This window comes from Labeo rohita, chromosome 16 (assembly GCF_022985175.1).
Source record: "Labeo rohita strain BAU-BD-2019 chromosome 16, IGBB_LRoh.1.0, whole genome shotgun sequence".
NCBI lineage: Eukaryota > Metazoa > Chordata > Actinopteri > Cypriniformes > Cyprinidae > Labeo > Labeo rohita.
Window position 1 is genome coordinate 37,451,621 of NC_066884.1, and position 19,344 is coordinate 37,470,964.

At 41.4% G+C, this 19,344-nt stretch overlaps 1 protein-coding gene across 2 annotated transcripts; it reads right to left on the reverse strand.

Annotated features, from left to right (window-relative positions):
• Positions 1-375: 375 nt before the first annotated feature.
• On the reverse strand, positions 376-18,024 carry si:dkey-283b15.2 (neuronal pentraxin-1). 2 transcript variants are annotated; one of them, XM_051130638.1, is made up of 6 exons: positions 17,960-18,024; positions 12,346-13,319; positions 9,975-10,458; positions 3,197-3,447; positions 2,094-2,273; positions 376-1,726 (listed from the first exon to the last, which is right to left on the reverse strand). In XM_051130638.1, exons 2-6 carry the CDS (start codon positions 13,012-13,014, stop codon positions 1,517-1,519), a joined length of 1,794 nt encoding a protein of 597 aa, XP_050986595.1. In that variant the 5' UTR covers positions 13,015-13,319; positions 17,960-18,024; the 3' UTR covers positions 376-1,516. The 2 variants fall into 2 exon arrangements, with proteins under 2 accessions (XP_050986595.1, XP_050986594.1); XM_051130637.1 differs by having other exon boundaries at positions 17,909-18,009.
• Between the last annotated feature and the right edge of the window lie 1,320 nt (positions 18,025-19,344).

Genomic DNA, 19,344 nt, shown 5'->3' on the forward strand with positions numbered 1-19,344 from the left:
TTAAAATAAAAATAAAATATCTAATTTGGTATTTTTAGAACATTTTTAATCAGTTTTATGCAATTCACAGGAAAAATAAGTTTGCTAACTACGTTTAAGAAGGCAACAAAAATATGAGATCATTATTTACAAAAACTCAAAATAAATGCAAATACTTTGTTTCTAAACACTTTAATTACTGAGAACATCTAAAAAAAATGTTAAGCATGTTAAGGAAATAAATTAATTTGAATATAAATCAAGGTCGCACCACATGACATTTTTTATGGCCAATTCATTGAGATGAAAAAACACTAAAATCACTTAATTAAAATTTTTAGTATAATTAGATTTATGTGTACACAACATTCTTAATGTTTGAAGAAGTTTTTACTTCATGCCTGAAAACCTATTGTCATATTTGTATAGCGCTTTTAAGCAGCTTTACAGAAAATGGTGCCTAATGTATATATATATATATGCATGTATGTATCCCCATATATGTATTTTGTGCAGGTCCCTATCAAATGCTTCACGTGCTTAATTAGCTTAGTTTCTAATAATAGCAGTGAAGACCAGCGTAAGACCAGCCTGCCCTTTCACTGAGAGGCTTGTGCTAATCAATACTGCAGGACTGCAGATGAGCCTGACGAATTCACAATGGAAATGCAATGAAAAACATTCACATTATTATGCAAAAAGTCCATGAAATTGCTATGAAGGCCTAGTTCAAAATTCAGTCCCTTTATTGCATTTCTGCTTTCAAAACTGTAAACAAATGAAGACAAGTTAATAAAAACAGTAAATGCACAATTCAGATGCACAAACATGACAATGAAAAATATTCTTTTGAAACACATTTACAGTAAATTAAACACAATAGATTAAACTAAATCGAATTACAACAATCTGAAACTCAACATGTATCAAAAGTATCACAGAATAGCTGCTGATCTAGTCAAATCTAAGATATACTCATTTCAGTTAGAAAGTTTATTTGAAAAAACAAAAACAATGTACAAACACAACAGCAGCACATGGCCTGATCAGCGGTGTGTCACTCTTCTCTTTGGTTTCGCTGTATCTTTAGATTCCTCTTACAGTACAAGAAAATGAATCTTTTAACTTTAACTCAGCCTCGAGTTTTTCAGTTTTCTATTTTTAACATCTACATTTTAGCACTTCTGTCTTCACATCCTATTTATGATCTATGGTTTCTATCCAAGTTATGACAATATGTCATATACTTGCGTCAAACATCGAATGGCACTGAAGAGCCATTTATAGAACAAAAATAAAGTTCATTAAGAAAACATTTGCTACATAAAACACTGAAACAATACAAAACGGGTCCCTGTTGAAATCCTGGAGGTCATGGGGTCGTTCAAGTTTCTCATGTAAACGGAAGGCATTATTTTTGAAGTGATAATGAATTTTGCATTAAGATCAGTTTACGCGTCATCAGAATGCTTCAAAACTAGCTGATTTGAAATCACTCCTCACTCTGATGCTTGTAAACGGACTGTCCTCCTCCTCTTTAATGGCAGGGGTCAAAGGGGTATTTGGTGACCCCGCCGTGCAGCTCCACCACGGACTCCGTCCAGGCGATGATGTCACCGGTCATGTGACCACCACATGACGCCAGGCTATAGACGTCGTGAGGTGTGAGAACATGAGACCACATCTGGACATCCGAGATTTCACCAACAAACGCCTGCGTTGCGTCAAAACGACCACCCAGTGTGTCCTGGGAGAGATGAGGAGATTTAGGAATATTATATTAGCAACACCAAACAGATTTAGCTTTACCAGCTGAGAATGTTTAGCATTACTTTGACTTCTTACAATTTTATACTTTGACTTAATGAATGCAACTTTGCTTACTTATTAATTTAAGCAGTATATGACTTTCCTTGTGAAAAAGAAGTACGCTTTAGCAAAGAGTTCTTATTATGGAAGTATGAACTGAATGTAATGTTCTCAGTCACATTAAAATGTATATGCTATAATATAAATTTGCTAGGATGCTGCTATCCAGTTGCTAATGTGTTCTTGTTTTTTCCTTAACACGAGAAATAAAAGCAGTTTCAGGTTTGAGTTTGTCTGTATGTTACCTGTTCTTGTCCCAGTATGAAGACTCCTCCAGGTTTGATGGGATGCCAGGGCGAGAGGTTTTCTCCTGAGCCTCTCTTCACTCCGTCCTGATAGGCCTCCCACAGGCCGTCCCGCGTCGACCACGTCACACACACATGGTGCCATTTACCATCACTCACCGAGAGCGGTAAAGTGACAGCCTGTCACACACACACAGATCAGATCAGATCAGGACTTTTTCTGTTGTCTTCATTTGTCTGGTCAAAAAATCCTTAAGGAATGTGAACTGGGCTTGTTTTTGGAATTTATTTCATAATTTAATCCTCAAAGGTCCAAATGGGATCAAATAAGAATCCTTTTAGATTCAAATAAGATCCTGCTGGATGAACTGAAATTCCTGTTGGAGACTTATTGAATATTGAATCATACAGGAGAGCTGAAGCCATTTAAAAACACCAAAATATTTGAAATTAAGTCTTAAAGGGGCCTAATATTATTGGTCATCATTCTAATCTTGTCAGGAACTATTGTACTACATCCCAAAGTTCGGGGTCAGTTTTTTTCAAAGAAATTAATGCATTTTTAATTAGCAGGGATGCAATAAATCATTCAAAAGAGACAGTAAAGACATTTAGAATGTTGCAAAATATTTCAATTTAAATAAATGCTGTTCATTTGAATTTTCTAATCATCTGTGAATCCTGAAAAAAAATCTATGACGGTTTCCAAAACAATATTGTGCAGCACTGTTGTCAACATTGATAATAATCATAAATGTTTATTATCAGCATATTAGAATGATTTCTGAAGGATCATGTGACACTGAAGACTGGAGTAATGATGCTGAAAATTCAGCTTTGATCACAGCAATCAATTACATGTGAACACATATTCACATAGAAAACAGCTATTTTACACTCTAAAAATATTTCACAATTTTACTGTGTTTTTGACCAAATAAATGCAGCCTTCCTAATAGAAGATACTTCTCTTAAAAACATTAAAAATCTTACCGACCCCAAACTTTTAAACTGTAGTTGTAATGCAAAAAGAAAATTCTAAGTAAAGTTTCTGGTTCTAAATGATGGAATTATGTGCACATTCTTTCATCTCATTTACTCACTCTGTCATCGACCAGCAGCTCCATCGGATTGTTTCCCCACTCAATGAGCACCAGCTCGTTGGCCTGTCCAGGCACGGAGTAAGAGAAGGGCGTCCCGAGTCCAGGCCCGATGCCAGCCTTCATCCACAGACACAGCGTGAAGGAGAAGATCTCGTGCAGCAGCGTGCGCTTCACCCGACCGTACATGTAGTTGGTTCTCATTGGGAAGCCGATCTGAAAAGCTTCACTGGGTTTGCTCTTCTTTCTAGAACCTGTGGAGATGATCACCAGCGTCAGCGTTCGCATTATGCAATTTATCATGTATTTTATATCCCTGCATTCTTTTTGCATAAACATAGTATGTTAAGAACTAGTTTGACTAGCTTGCAGTTAGTTAAGGACTAATCAGTGTTACTTTTTAGATAAGACCACTCTAACAATTTGTTACTGATTTGAAAGAGTTATCACCAGTCTTGAGGGGAAAAAAAATATGATTCACTTAAAGTCTAACTAGTCTAAACCAGACGCAAAGGAGGAGGACAATACAAATTTGTTGGGATATACGGATACAATTTTTGTATCCGTATGTCTGTAAAAGGTATACATTTTTAGTCAATAAGTTAATTGTTAAAATGTTTTTAATTTAGTTATTTTAGCTTAAACAATTATTTTATATATATATATATTTTTTTTTGTTTGTTTGTTTGTTTGTTTTTTATTAATAACACTATATTTCCTCATTGTCTAAATTTTGTAACTTATTTCATGTCTGTATTATTATCTGGATTATGTAATCAGGTTCTAGAAGGTGCTCATAATCAAATACTTTTTATTGATTACATGATTACAAAATCACAGCAAATTATTCAGAATTTAGTTATTTTTCTTTCTGATCCATGTCTATGTAGCTGATAACAAAGGATGGAATTTTTTTCTTTCTCTTTGTGTAATTTTGTATCAGAATGGTACAAAACAATGATATATAAAACAATGTGATAAATGAGTTGGGTTGAAAATAATTTACAAGTAATCAAAAACTACTTTGAAAAGTAATCTAAAAGTAATCAAAGTAATTTTCTTTCTCTTTGTATAATTTTGTATCAAAATGGCACAAAATAATATTTAAAACTGTGATAAAAAGTTAGAAAGTAATCTAAAAGTAATCAAAACTACTTTTCAATAAGTTCAATAACTTCATGTCATTGTAATCAGTAACAGAACTGTCTAAAAGAAATTCTATAATAGAATTTCAATGATGGCATTTTCACTCAAATTGCACCCTGATTAAAGGTAAAAACAGGTCATACTAACTTAGAACATGGAAACTGACTTTTTACTGGTCAAAGATGGTTTACCAGCTCTAATCATCTTGACCAAGATAGGTCTATGATCCAGCTATTGAACAATCTCTAGAGCATCACCAGCCTGATTGGTCCAGCTGAAGTGGTCTTAAGCTGGGTTCCCCTTCAGGAACTCGAGCTGCGTCAAACGCTTGGGGAACGCCTCCAGCGTGAGCACGCTCTGAATCACATGTGTAATCAGTCCAATAGAGAAGCGAGACGTCATAGGCGGGTGACGTCACGGACCAGGAAGCTTAAAAGCACGTGCGCCGGAGCCGGCATGCAGCTTCATTTATTCAGCGAAGCGCTCTGTGTATGGTGTGTGTTTTCACGTGTCTGTTTTTGGTGCCAGTGTACCACTTTTATTTGAGACACGATGTCCAAAGTGTGTAGGAAATTAAAACATAAGAGCAATCCACGTTACAAGCCGTGTGTTCCTCCCTGCTCGCGTTTTATTCCGAGCGGGGATACACACAGCTTGTGCGTGGTTTGCTTGGGAGCGGATCACGCAGAGTCGGCTCTCGAGGGGGCCGACTGCCCGCATTGCGAGCGGCTTCCCCTGCGTGCTCTCCGCTCCCGGAAGGCTCTCTTTGCGGAGGGAGCCTTCACCAGCGTTCCTCGCGGGTCTGGCCCCGCTTCCGCCGAGGCGGAGCGGCAGCTGCACTCGTGGGGTTCGCAGCTGGATCTACTAGAGGGAATGGAGACGGGTGAACCCCTATCTCCCTCCTCACCTAGTAGATCCGGGGCCCGTTCTCAGGGATCGGAAGCCCGTTCTGCGGTTCCTTCCACCCAGGGAACAGCCTCAACGCTTCTCATTTCTTCCTCTGAGGAGGTTGAACATGAAAGCGTTGCGGTGGCCCCACACTCGCCCCAATACGAGGAGCTTTTGGAGGTGGTTACTCGTGCGGTAGCTAAATTAAATATCGATTGGCCCGCCGAGAAACAAGCCGAACCGCAGCGAAGTAAGTTAGATGAACGCTTCCTGCGTAATCGGCCGCCTCCTTCACACCGGAGCCTGCCGTTTTTCCCCGATCTCCACACCGAGGTGTCGAGATCGTGGGTTAAACCATTCTCGGCCCGTCTCTTTGTCCCCGCCTCTGATTACTATGGGAGTGTGGCGGGGACAACAGAGCGCGGTTATAGAGCGATCCCTCGGGTAGAACAGACGCTTGCAAGCTATCTGTCTCCCGAGGCGTCTTCGTCTCTAAAGGCTCCGGTCTTACCCACTAAGCCGCTGCGTACAACATCAGTGCTAGTGGGTAAGGGGTACTCGGCAGCAGGTCAGGCTGGTTCTTGTCTGCACACCATGGCGGTGTTGCAGGCATACCAGGCTGATCTGCTAAAAGAGCTAGATGAGCGCGACGAAATTAGCAAGGATAACATCTCTGAGCTAAGGAGAGCCGCTGACTTGTCTCTCCGCGCCACCAAAGAGACCGCCCGTGCCATCGGCAGGTCCATGGCAGCTATGGTGGCGGCGGAGAGACATCTATGGTTGACCCTGTCTGACATGAAGGAGAAGGACAGGGTCTTCCTTCTAGACGCCCCGCTTGCGCCTTCTGGCCTGTTCGGCGACGCCGTCAATTCCGTCGTCGACAGATACCAGGAGACCCGTAAACAAGCGGAGGCGTTTCAGCGGTTCCTCCCTCGTCGCGTAGCTCTTGGGGTTGCTGGGCGGGAGCAGCCCCAGCCGAGTGCCAGCTCCTCGCACAGGGCGAGTCAGAAGCAGAGCGTCGCCTCTCGTGCTCCTCCGCAGCGGGACCGAGATCAGCGACGCTCTAAGCCGGGGCTTCTAAGCCGAAGCCCGACCTGAGGGTTGTGCTTCAGGCGAAGAGGTCCTCGGCGAAGCGGTCCTGACATTCGTGCAGGACCGCTGAGGGCAGCCCCTGCTGGGGAGAGGCGGGTAGCACCGCATTCCACGGTGTCCGTCTCTCCTCAGTGCCCTCAGGAGACCAATGTCTCCGACGAGCTCCCCCAGTCTCTTCCGCCCGGCAACGTAGCGGAGCTGGGGGGCTCGCCACCCCTGCGGGGGTCTCTAGAACAGTTAGTTCGGTTAGTTCCTGCCGGTGCGCCGCTACAGGGCACCGATCTAGCAGTTCAGAAACATCCAGAGACCAGTCTCGAGAGGCTGGTTCCCTTAGTAGATTATCTGGCAGCGTGGAAACTACTGCCAAATGTATCTGCATGGGTCCTGCATACTGTAGAGCGGGGTTATCGCATTCAGTTCGGTGCTCCGCCTCCTCCTTTCAACGGGGTCTTCCCTACTGTGGTGGGCCCCGAGCAGGGTCTGGTAATGGAACAAGAAGTAGTATCTCTCCTCAGGAAGGAGGCCATCGAGGTGGTTCCTCCTCAGGACAGAGAATCCGGGTTCTACAGCCGATACTTCATCGTTCCGAAGAAGGATGGGGGTCTGCGTCCTATTTTAGATCTAAGACATTTGAACCGCTCAGTCATGCGGCTGAAGTTCAAAATGTTGACAGTCAGTCAAGTTGTGTCACAAATCAGGTCCGAGGACTGGTTTGTGACAATAGATCTGAAAGACGCTTATTTTCATGTCTCCATCCTTCCTCAACACAGGAAGTTCCTAAGGTTTGCTTTCAGGGGCGAAGCATACCAATATCGGGTTCTTCCGTTCGGCCTAGCACTCTCCCCCCGCACTTTTACGAAGTGTGTGGATGCTGCTCTGGCTCCGCTGCGACTCCGGGGCATCCGCATACTCAATTACATCGACGATTGGTTGATTATGGCTCAATCAGAGCACATGGCGGTTCAACATCGAGATGTTGTTCTCGCCCATATGAAAGAGCTGGGGTTGAGACTGAACGCCAAGAAAAGTGTGCTGTCTCCATTACAGAGGACCACTTATCTGGGCGTGGTGTGGGATTCGACCACGATGCAGGCACGTTTGTCACCTGCTCGGATCGAGTCGATCCTCACGACAGTCAAGAGAGTGAAAGAAGGCCGGTCACTCACTGTAAAGCAGTTCCAGCGACTGCTGGGTCTGATGGCAGCTGCGTCCAACGTGATACCTTTTGGCCTGCTGTACATGAGACCCCTACAGTGGTGGCTCAGGACCAAGGGGTTCTCCCGAGGGGAAACCCGTTCCGCATGATCAAAGTCACGCGGCGAGCCCTACGTGCTTTAGATATGTGGAAGAAACCTTGGTTCCTGTCTCAGGGCCCGGTGTTAGGAGCTCCTGGTCGCCGCGTAACGCTAGCGACGGATGCATCTCTCACCGGTTGGGGTGCGGTCATGAGTGGCCACCCAGCCCGCGGTCTGTGGAGCGGTCGGCATCTCTCCTGGCACATCAACTGCCTGGAGATGCTGGCCGTGTTTCGAGCTCTGAAACACTTTCTCCCAGACCTAATAGGCCGCCATGTGTTGGTGCGCACCGACAACATAGCGGTGGTCTATTATATCAACCACCAGGGAGGTCTGCGTTCGCGCCCCTTGTACAAGCTGGCGCACCAGATCCTTGTGTGGTCCCAGGACAAACTCCTCTCACTGAAAGCAGTTTACATTCCTGGGCATCTCAATACGGGAGCAGACATCCTGTCGAGGCAGGGGCCGAGGCCCGGGGAATGGATGCTTCACCCCGAGGTGGTGAAGCAGATTTGGAGAGTTTTTGGCCAGGCTCAGGTGGACCTCTTCGCGACTCAGCAGAATGCGCAATGTCCCCACTGGTTCTCTCTGTCTCATCCAGCTCCACTGGGGCTGGATGCCATGGTACAGACGTGGCCGAGGCTTCGTCTGTACGCTTTTCCCCGATCGCTCTGCTCCCAGGAGTTCTGGAGAGGGTGCGCCGGGACGGGGTCCGTCTTCTATTAGTAGCCCCGTACTGGCCGGCCCGAGCATGGTTCTCGGACCTAATTTCCCTCCTCGACGGCTCTCCATGGGAGATTCCCGTCAGGAGGGATCTCCTCTCGCAAGCGGGAGGCACCATCTTCCACCCTCGCCCGGAGTTGTGGAAGTTATGGGTGTGGCCCCTGAGGGGGCACGCCTCATAGCTTCCGGTCTCTCAACTGAGGTTGTTGAGACCATCCTCCAATCCAGAGCTCCCTCCACGAGGAAATTGTACGCCCTGAAGTGGAAACTTTTCACTTCATGGTGTGGAGACCACCAGCAAGACCCAGTTAACTGCCCAGTCGGTACAGTGCTGGAATTTTTGCAGGATCGGTTCTCCACAGGATTAGCCCACTCCACCCTAAAGGTTTACGTGGCGGCTATTGCGGCCTACCACGCCCCTCTCGGTGGCACTTCAGTGGGCAAGGATCCCCTTGTCGTACGTTTCCTCCGCGGTGCGCTGAGGCTGAGGCCTCCTGTACAACCTCGGGTCCCTACTTGGGACCTCGCCGTGGTGCTAGAGGCTCTTTGTGGGCCCCCCTTTGAGCCTATCGAAGAGTCCTCTGACCATTTATTGTCAATTAAGACAGTTCTTCTTTTAGCTTTATCTTCGCTAAAGAGAGTAGGAGATCTTCAGGCCCTTTCTGTGGCCCCTTCACATTTGGACTTTGCCCCTGGCATGGCCAAAGTTTTTCTGTACCCTAGACCAGGGTACGTACCGAAGGTTCCCTCTGTACCACCACGGCCCGTTGTGCTTCAGGCCTTTTGTCCTCCCCCTTTTCGGGATTCGGACCAGCAAAAGCTTAACTGTATGTGTCCAGTTCGAGCACTGGACACATACGTTCACAGATCTGCCCTGTGGAGAAATTCAGAACAATTGTTCGTCTGTTTCGGCCCCCCTAAAAGGGGCCTCCCTGCTTCTAAGCAAACCCTTAGCCGCTGGATCGTGGATGCCATCACTCTTTCTTATGAGTCTTCGGGCCTTCCCTCTCCACTGGGGGTTAAGGCCCACTCTACTCGAGGCATTTCTGCCTCTAAAGCCTTTATTTCTGGTGTCCCTATGCAGGACATCTGCAACGCTGCGGGATGGTCCTCGCCCCTTACCTTTGTCAGATTTTATGATCTAGACCTGCGAGTCACTCCTGGCTCCTCTGTTCTCCTGTCCTAGCACACACACTAGGCAGGGACTTGTAACTAGGGCGGCGTGGGTATAGCGTTCCCCAAGCGTTTGACGCAGCTCGAGTTCCTGAAGGGGAACGTCCCAGGTTACGTATGTAACCATGGTTCCCCGAGGGAACGAGACGCTGCGTCTCAGGCCCTACTTCCTGCATCCCTGCTAGCACTTCGCTTCTTATTTAAGCTGAATGCCGGCTCCGGCGCACGTGCTTTTAAGCTTCCTGGTCCGTGACGTCACCCGCCTATGACGTCTCGCTTCTCTATTGGACTGATTACACATGTGATTCAGAGCGTGCTCACGCTGGAGGCGTTCCCCAAGCGTTTGACGCAGCGTCTCGTTCCCTCGGGGAACCATGGTTACATACGTAACCTGGGACGTTCTCCAGCAGGGTTCATCTAAACTCTAAAATCTAGAATCAGCTGTCTTTTTTCCGCACTCTTACCCGTGTCAGTGAGCCTGTGCTGCAGCTGACTGAGAACCGAGTCCAGTTTGCTGTGAACTCCACTCTGTGCTTCTCTGTGCCCTTGCAGGTTATACGTCAACCCCTCAAAGCCATGTTCGGAAACTTCGTTGTCATGGTGACCGTTGTCTTGGTGTCCGTCGTCGTGGCTGTCGTCGTCATGGTGGCTGTCGTCATGGTGACCGCCGCTGTGGTGATCGTCATCATGGTGATCGCTGTGGTGGCTCTCGTCGTGAGGATCACCGTGGTCCTCATGGCCGTCGTGGTCTGTGACATCATGATGGCCGTGGTCGTCGTGATCATCGTCATGGTGCCCGTCCTCATCCTCATCCTCATCCTCATGGTCAGTGTGAGCGGCGCTGGTTATTGATGCAGAGTGGTGCTGCATCTGTTGTTCCAGAGCGCTGATCTTCCTCTGCAGGAGATCCTTCAGTGAGCTGGAGTAGCTGGTGGAGGTGTTTCTCGTCTGCAAACACAATCACAGCGGTCTGAGAAAAGGCCTAATCACTGCTGTACTGCACTCTGCTGATCCTGGTAACCACTAACTACTCGCCGTGAAAAAAAAACACATCATATCTTATAATATTTGATACACTGACAGGATGATTTATTTTCATTACTCTAATGAAATATATACCTACACCAGTCTATAATGGCCCATCAGTTTCATCTTACTTTGACTGACAGTTTCCATGGTTGTTGGTGTCATTTTAAAGTGTATTTTTTGGTTATGTTGCTGAAACTAACACTTTAGTGCCACGTTAAAAATAATAATAATACAAGATTGAAGTCGTAATATTTTGAAAAAAAGGTAAAAAAGTCGTAACAACACAAGAATAAAGTCAAAATATTTCAAGAATAAAGTTGAAATATTTTGAGAATAAAGTCAAAATATTTCGAAAATAAAGTCAAAATTATTTGAATAAAATCAAAATATTTTGAGAACAGAATCGAAATGATAAAGTAAAGTTAAAATATTTCGAGAATAAAGTCAAAATGTTTTTAAGAATAAAGTCAAAATTACAAAAATAAAGTTGAAATATTTAAAGAATAAAATCGAAATGTTTTTGAGAATAAGATCACAATTATGAGAATAAAGTAAAATATTTTGAGAATTAAGTCAAAATTCCAATAATAAAGTCAAAATTATGAAAATAAGGTAAAAATATTTTGAGAATAAAGCCAAAATTATGAGAATTAAGTTGTAGCAATTATTAGACTAAAGTTATAATATTTCAAGAGTATATTCTAGCCTATTTTGTGCATACAAATTTGCTTTCAAATTCTGTTTTATAGCGAAATACAAACAATATGTCTTACAATGATGTGTTTTTCATGCTCTGTAATTATTATATATAGTTATCATGTGCATTAATATGTTCAAAGTGGATGTCATAACAAATGTCAGTAGACTGGGAAGATTTTAAAATGGTTTGGTTCATTTGGTTCATTGGTTCAAATTTAATGTGTGAGGTTTCGGTTTCATCTGCTTCCAGCTATTTTTAGCTGTACAAAACAGCTCATTTTGCTGCTTGATATTGGAAACTGGTGTCTTATTATTTTAAAGTCCCCCTGTAGTGAAAATCAAGATTTTAATGTTGTTTATTTGTCTATGTGGTGTTTTTAATATGCTTTTAGACAAACCATGTGCCAGTCCATTAATCAACACCACTGCTGAGTATTTTCTCCTTAAAACTGTAGTTTCCAAAAGGCTTTTTTTGCTACGTCACAAACTTCAGTAACCAATCACGTCAAAGAATAGATTCCTATGATTAGCATGCAAAATATAACAGTATGATTATTAGCACAAAACCAAATATTAAATAGAGCATATAGAGCATTAAATAGAGCACAACCACTAGGCTTTAACCGCTAACTTGAAAAATAACCCGCGACAACAGTGTAAAATTAGGCCGGAGTCAGACGCACCTCTCCCACATTGCCGTCTGCACTTCACTTGCATATGCTCGCGGGCACAAACTGGAATCACAAACTAGGCTGCATTTAAGTCTTCAAGGCATTTTGAGGGTGCAACATCATCAAGTAAGCAACTTTAACAAATGTTACAGTATCCACTGTAGTTGTCTGGTAGTAAAACATAGTTTTATCAGCCATTATCCGTGTTTTGCCATTATATCACGTTTACTACAGTTCAGTTTGTGCATCAGGTGGCTCTGGCCGGGGCGGGGCTAATTTGCATATTCATAGATCCACGTATAGTAAATGAGGCAAGGGGGGCAGAGTTACATTCAAGCTGTTTTAAGGCACGAAAAAGTAATTTTTTCAACACCCAACTGATCTGAGCTGAATAATGACACTTTTACCTTCTGTAAAAGTACTTCTAAATGTCTACCTGCAGGTTGTCCAGCCGTTCCTTGAGGCTCTGCAGCATCCTGCTCATCTGCTCCGGTGTGGACGAGGGTGAAGGAATCTCCCCCGTCACGTGCTTCTCACTCAGTGCTGCTTTCCCAGCGTGATGCCCTCCGACCCCGTCACCATAGTGACTCAGCTCCAGCCCATGATGACTGTCGGGTGGAGCCCACCCGAAGTGACCTGTGTCAGGTGCTGTGGGGTAGGCGTGGTGGGCGTGATGGGCCAGCTGCGCGGGCGTGCGGTGCGGGTGCTCTTCGTGGCTGCCGGTGCCGCGGCTGAAGCCCTCGCAGAGGTTCAGTTTGGCGGTGAGCTCTCGGATGGTCTCCCTCTGGTCCAGGATAGTTTCCTTCTGCTGCACCAAACTCTCCCGTAGGTGCAGGATTGTTGCTTTGGCCTCCTCGGACATTCCCCACCAGCCATTGCTGTTTCCGCTCGGCCCGCCGTGGTGTCCGGGACTGGGGCCGGCCGGGCCACCCGCTGAAGGGAAACACGCGGGATCGGCATCAGCAGGAATGGGGGTGCAGATAAAACGAGGATGAGGGTTGTAGTCTGACCCCGGCATTCCTGTCCCAGCACATACGGAAAGACAGATGACATAGAAGAAGAAGGAGAAAAGCTGTTTGCTCTTTCTTGAGCTTCCTAGATGCATTTTCGTTGGATGAGTACAGTCGAACTGATCAAATAGTTTGTCCTTCAGATTTATCTGTCAGTTATTTGATGTTCAAAGCTTGTATCTTCAGCAGAGCAAGCGCAGGCCTGCTTCTTTAGTCCGTCTGCAGGATTGCACTCGTATCTGTCCTCTTCTAAATCCTGTAAAACTGTCTCTTGCTGCTTACTGTGTCTTTCTCAGCCTCCTCCTCTCCAAGGTCATCAGCTGTTCACAGACCATGTGTATTTACAAGTAATCCGTCCGATGATCCTGCTCTTGTCTCTTCAGAACGGCTCGTCTAAAGCCTGGAGAAAGAAATAAAGAAAACTCTTGTCATTAGAAGTTTTCAGAAAACAGAAACAGATTTTACTTTAAACAATGAAATCCCAAGTTCCTAAATTGCTTTTTTTACCCACTTAAGTAGGACTTAAGTACATTTTTATATGTAATTTCATAATTTCTTGTATTGTCCTTGAAATATGGTTCAAGTGTTGTACTGACAAGCATGTATGATAAACTAAAATATAATGTAATGTCATGTGCTTTAGTATATTACTAAACACATCAACAAAATAAGTCTACTTTTTTAAAGCACAACACAAGATTGGTAAAACATAATGATTTGAAAAATGTACTTGATTCTGATTGGTTGAGCCGTGTTAAAAGCTTTTTGTAGATTTGTCTACAAACATACACCTTTGTTTACATTTGTTGCAACCACAACTGTTTCTGAGGAACTACACTGGTGGAAGAATAATGTTTTTATTAATGTCATTACACTTTATTTGCTCTGTTTTATTTTGTGAAACCTTACTACGTATATGGAATAACCGTGTTATAAAAGCAAAAAGCCCAGTGAAGCTGTGGTTTACAGTGAATTTATAACAGCTAAGGGGGTTTTAGGCACACAACGCCCCTTAGCTGTTATAAATTCACTGTAAACCACGACTTCTTGGGCCTTATGGCCTTAATCTGACATAATTGCAAAGTGCACTTTTTAAAGGTTTTATGTGCATTAAAAAAGTCATGAAAGTGTCTCTCTTTGATAACGTAAGTGGCCTTTTATTTCCCTATATCTGCAAGCACATTTTTTAAAAAAAAATACTTCTAAGATTTTTTAAATACAGTACAAAGTGCACATTCAATACAATTAAGTGCACTTCATGACCCATATGACCCTTTTGACCTTTTGACATTACAACTTCAGTTGCAATTTACACAATTTACTCTGTTTTTAAGCAAATGCAATTTAACCACAAGGAACAACGTATTATTATGGTACATCAACACATTTCCACCATTGCAGAGTACAGTATGTACCATCATACCACTCAGTCCTATTATTATTTTTCACTTAAAAATAAAGGCTCATGTTATAATCAAACAGCCTGATGCCACAGGAGATCCTTTTAGTTCAGGGACCAGTTCTCACTATTAACTAGTTGCTTATTAGCATGCATATTACTAGGATATTGGCTGTTTATTAGTACTTATAAAGCACATATTGAAGTCTTATGCTGAATGAGCATATTTTAGATCTCTTAATCTACTGATACTTAAAAGAACCACAGACTAATCTGAAGAACCTGTAATTTAACGCCAAGAACACCTTCAAAGAAGGTTTCAGGAAGGTCGCTTTATTTAAGAGTTTGGGATTATCAGTTCCTTGAAACTACTGCATTACTACAAGACAAACATTTACGCCCGCACAAGTGGATGTGTGTACGTCAGAGTCTCTCCTAATGAGGATAAATCAAGAAAAGAGTCGTCATCAAGGGTCTGTGAAGGATTAGTGTGTGTTTAAGAGAGAGAGAGAGTGTGTTATGTATTCAGGACTGTACTGTATCTACTCTACCTGCTCAACTTTGCCCATTAATTGGATTCATTAAGTGTTTGGACTGACGGCTGGCAGGAAGACAGCAGAGTTTTATACTGTCCACAACTTAAAAGAGAGAGGGAGCGTTGAGTGTGACTGTATCGTATTAGTAGTAAACAGGATGCAGAATTTAAGAAAGTAGGATTAAAATGGATGGAATAATCGCAATTCATCGCATACAAAATAACAGTTTGCCTAATATATGTGTGTGTACTGTGTGTAATTATTATGTATACATAAATACACACAAATTAATGTATATATGTAAGAGAAATATGTTATGTACAAAATATTTTTATTTATATATAAATTATAGAAAAATTATAATAAATACATATACTTGTAAATATTTCTTAAATATATACGAGAATGTGTTTACGTTTATATATACATAATAATTACACACAGCACACACACATATATTAGGACAACTCAAACTTTTATTTTGTATGCAATTAATCACGATTAATCGTTTGACAGCCCTAGTATAAACATGTACAACAAGCATATGAGGTACCAGACAAACTGAATTATATTTATAATCAATGTAATAGACATTTGTATTTTTTGGATTGCAATATGTTACTAATGTTTGATTTTATGGATCATGCTGGAAAAATGCATCATTTACTAGAATATTTACTCCAAGTCTTTAAAATTGAGCCAAACAACAATATATAATCAATAGATTCAAATTTTGAAGTCAGTTTTTCTGTTTAGTTGTCTAAAAATGTGGCGGATGTTTGTGATGCTGTTTATCAAAATTTTGATTTGTTGCAGTGGCTGGTAATTGTTGTGTCATCATTGAACTTGAGTGAAAATTGTACAGGATTTCACCAAATAAAAAAAAAAAAAGTCAATTCCTCTTCCTGTCATTCCAAGTAAAATTCCAATTCAGCATCCTATTTTGGGTTCATTGCATTGAGATGCAAACAACATTGTGATGCTTTCTGGCAAAATTCAAATTTGTGTTAATGGCTGTTAATTGTTTGTTTTTAATTCATTAAAAAAAAGTCTAATAACTTATATTTGATGAAAGTTTTTAAAACTGCACTTGAAGAAATTACTCTTTCTGCCATTCCAACTTTAATCAAACATAGTCCAACTCCCTTTCAAATTTCTTCTTGTGAGTTAAAAGATAGCCAGTTCTATATATCTGAATGCTGCTCTTCCCTGACTGACATTTATAAAATTCTCATTCAAATAATTCCAGGTCTCACAGTCTCTCCAACAGTAACGGACAGCGTTTTTGTGTGGGTTTTGCCTGTGGTTTGACTAGTAGCGGTTGTGTCTGACGAGTCAGTGCGCCTGCCAATGTTTTGTGTTTGCTTGTGGAAGGATTCTGCTGTCAGACAGATAACCTTGACTAAATCGGAAAAAGGACACTTGACCTCAGTGCTAAACAAAATGAATAATAAAAGCACATACAACTTCAGCCACCCATATGCAGTTGGAACTTGTGAAGCGCATGATCAGAACTAAACTCCACAGATCATGCGTGTCATGAGCTTAGAAAGCGAGACAGATGGCAGCGGTTGAGAACAGCGTGAAGCCGTTTCCCCAGTCTCTCTCAATCCACACTTCATCTCGGTTTATCTTCCTGTCTAAATCCACATGATTAGCCTGATTGTCGGGTTCGAATGAAGGCAGAACTTTAAGTCAGACACACACACACAATGCAGTTTAATGCGCCTTCTGCTGAATCCATAAAAACAGTATTAACAACCATATCTAGTCTGGGAAAGAACCATCTGGATCTTCAAATGCCTGTTAATTCTACTTTAGTCATTACACAACATTTTAAAAATGTCATCTTTAATGCAAAATATGTCATCTTTTATTTTAAATATTACTAATGTTTTTCTCATATTTTTGAGAGCATTTACGATACAACAGCAATTATGGCCAAAAGAAAATCTATCTGAGAAATGAATGCAATTACCCTTGTGAAAGATAAATAACTTAAAAATACTCTTAAAATGACACGTAACTGCTTGTTATTGACAATTACATGAAAATGTACTGCCGTTTTAATTTATATTAAATGCAATTAGCTAAACTTTAGAGTGTTTTTGAAACACTTAAGTAGGATTACTTCTATTGTTGCAAATTTAAATGTATTACTGAATTACATGCTACATTTCAAATTATAATCAGCATATGCTTTAGTGTGTTAGTCAACATACTTTACTTTACTGACTTAAGTGTACTTTAAAGCACAACTCAAGATTTTTAAAACAATTAAAATGTACTTTAAAGTCAAACATTTAATATGACTATTGCAAAAACACACTTTTTAAAAGTGTACTTGAGTGTGTTAGAAAACAGTCATAAAAGTATTTATCTTAAAGTACAATTACGTTTAATTTCATATTAATTAATTTTATACTATCCGCAAGTGCACTTTTTTTCACAATGAACAATGTTAATCACAACATTTATCAACAAAGCTGTGGTAACTCAACCACTGTCTCTGAGATCAGAGATATAAACTACCAAAAGACTGAAATATCCTGGAAGCTTCTTAGACCATTTGAATGACATGTTATCTATACCAACAAAACAGTATAACAGTTATGATTATAAACACTTATATGGGCAGAAATGTATTTTTGTGTCAATGCAAATGTTTGAATCCTTAACGCATTTATAATTGCAATCAAAGCACAGTTCATTAGGAAAAATCTGTTGATCAAATTAATAAAACAGACTCTGAAAATAAGCAGCAAAACAATCAAATACAAGAAAAAAGCTGATTTAGGTTCTAATGAATAACCACAGCCATAGTAATCCTGCATAGACACTGCTCATAATCATATAGAGTATAATATAAGGAGACGCAGAGAGAACTGGAGCACGTCCATTAGTGTCATTTACACTGGAGTAAGACTCTTAATAACACAGATGATCTCCATCTCCTTACCTGTGCTACAGATCTCAACAAAAGACAACAATCCACAAGTCAAACACAAGCAGCGAGAGATCTATGATAGCCATAAACAATCTAGGATGACTTACAGTAACAGTGTCCTGTGTGTCACTGATGTTCTGTGCTGAGGTTGTTCATACCTGTGGACTCCTGCAGGTCTCTGTGTGTTTGTCCTGTACTGCTAGTCCAACTCAGTCACCAAACAGCTTGTGAGATACTTAATCCAGAAGAGTCTTTTTAACACGCGCCTCCCCTCTGCTCCTCTCCTCCTCTTTTTTCCACCTCCACCTCTTCACTTCTGTAGCCCCCGCTACTCAACAGCAATTAAAGTCTATTTTATCCTGTACTAATTAACAGCCTAAAGGCCTCAAGAGCTTGCAATTAGTAATTTCATTACAGTTTAACTGTTGTGTTTGAATGACTTGATTTAATGTTTGGAATGTACTGGAAAGACTGTTAGGTTTGACAAGTGTTGTTGTCAATGTAGACAGTATAGAGAGCGGGATCAAAAACCTGGTGAAAATGCTACTATTTTGCATTTTTATAATTTATTTTTATTATTATTATTATTTTTAATCCAGTGCATTACCTGCTGTTTTATTGTAATTATTTGTAAATCCTACATATTTTTTTACCGCATTATTATAGTTTTTATTCATATTTTAACTTAGGGTTTTTATTCTTCTTTCATTTTTATTTTTTTTTATTTAAAGTTCTAGTTAACTTGTTTTTTTGCCATTTTTATTTATTGATTTTTTTATTTTTTTTTTTATATTTTAAGTGTATATGTGTAGTTTTATTTTATTTCACTTAAAAAAAAGTTTGTTTTGTTTCAAGCAACTTTTTTATGGTTTTAGGTTTATTTAACTATAATAACCCCGCTCTGTGACAAAATGCTCGTTCCTTTTGGCATATTGCTTTGGATCAACATGTCTGCTAAATGCATGGCTGTAAATGTAAATTAAAAACACATTTTAAAAATTGCTGCTTGACTTTTGATTTAATGACTGCAGCACTAGAGCTACATGAACAAAACCTGATGATCATGTGCTCCAGCATGATTTGAGATTATAATCCAAAGAGCTTTTTAAATAGTTTTTATTTGATTAGTGACTTCTCTTAAATATTTCTTATTCATCTACATCACAACTATAACTTTACAATCTACGGCTCAGGAAGCTCATCAGACTGTGGACAGTTTTTCTTCTTCTCTGGTGGCCATGTTGTGCCACATGCTCTTAACAAGATAAGGTCTTAACAAGATAACGAGACAGATGGCCTAATTAAAGTCTACACAAAGCACAGAAAGACTGAGAGAAAGGTTGATCGGGACAGACTTTGGCTCACATTAGTGACTCCTTAATTACCATCCTAGGCACAATGTCACAGACAGTTTGGAAGACAGATGGACGCAATGATTGAGGTCAAACAAGGAGGAATATGCACATACACAAAGCACAGAAAGACTGAGAGAAAGGTTGAAGTGTTCTCTTAGGATGATATGAGAGACATGAAACACAAGCAG

What these genes read in the sequence shown, in the direction of transcription:
- si:dkey-283b15.2 (XM_051130638.1), bottom strand. Translation starts at nt 13,014, where the DNA reads ATGCATCTAGGAAGCTCAAGAAAGAGCAAACAGCTTTTCTCCTTCTTC. An exon ending in AACGGCTGGACAACCTGCAG is followed by an intron (nt 10,459 to 12,345) that starts GTAGACATTTAG and finishes TTGTGTTTGCAG; the next exon opens with ACGAGAAACACCTCCACCAG. An exon ending in GCACAGGCTCACTGACACGG is followed by an intron (nt 3,448 to 9,974) that starts GTAAGAGTGCGG and finishes TCATCTCCACAG; the next exon opens with GTTCTAGAAAGAAGAGCAAA.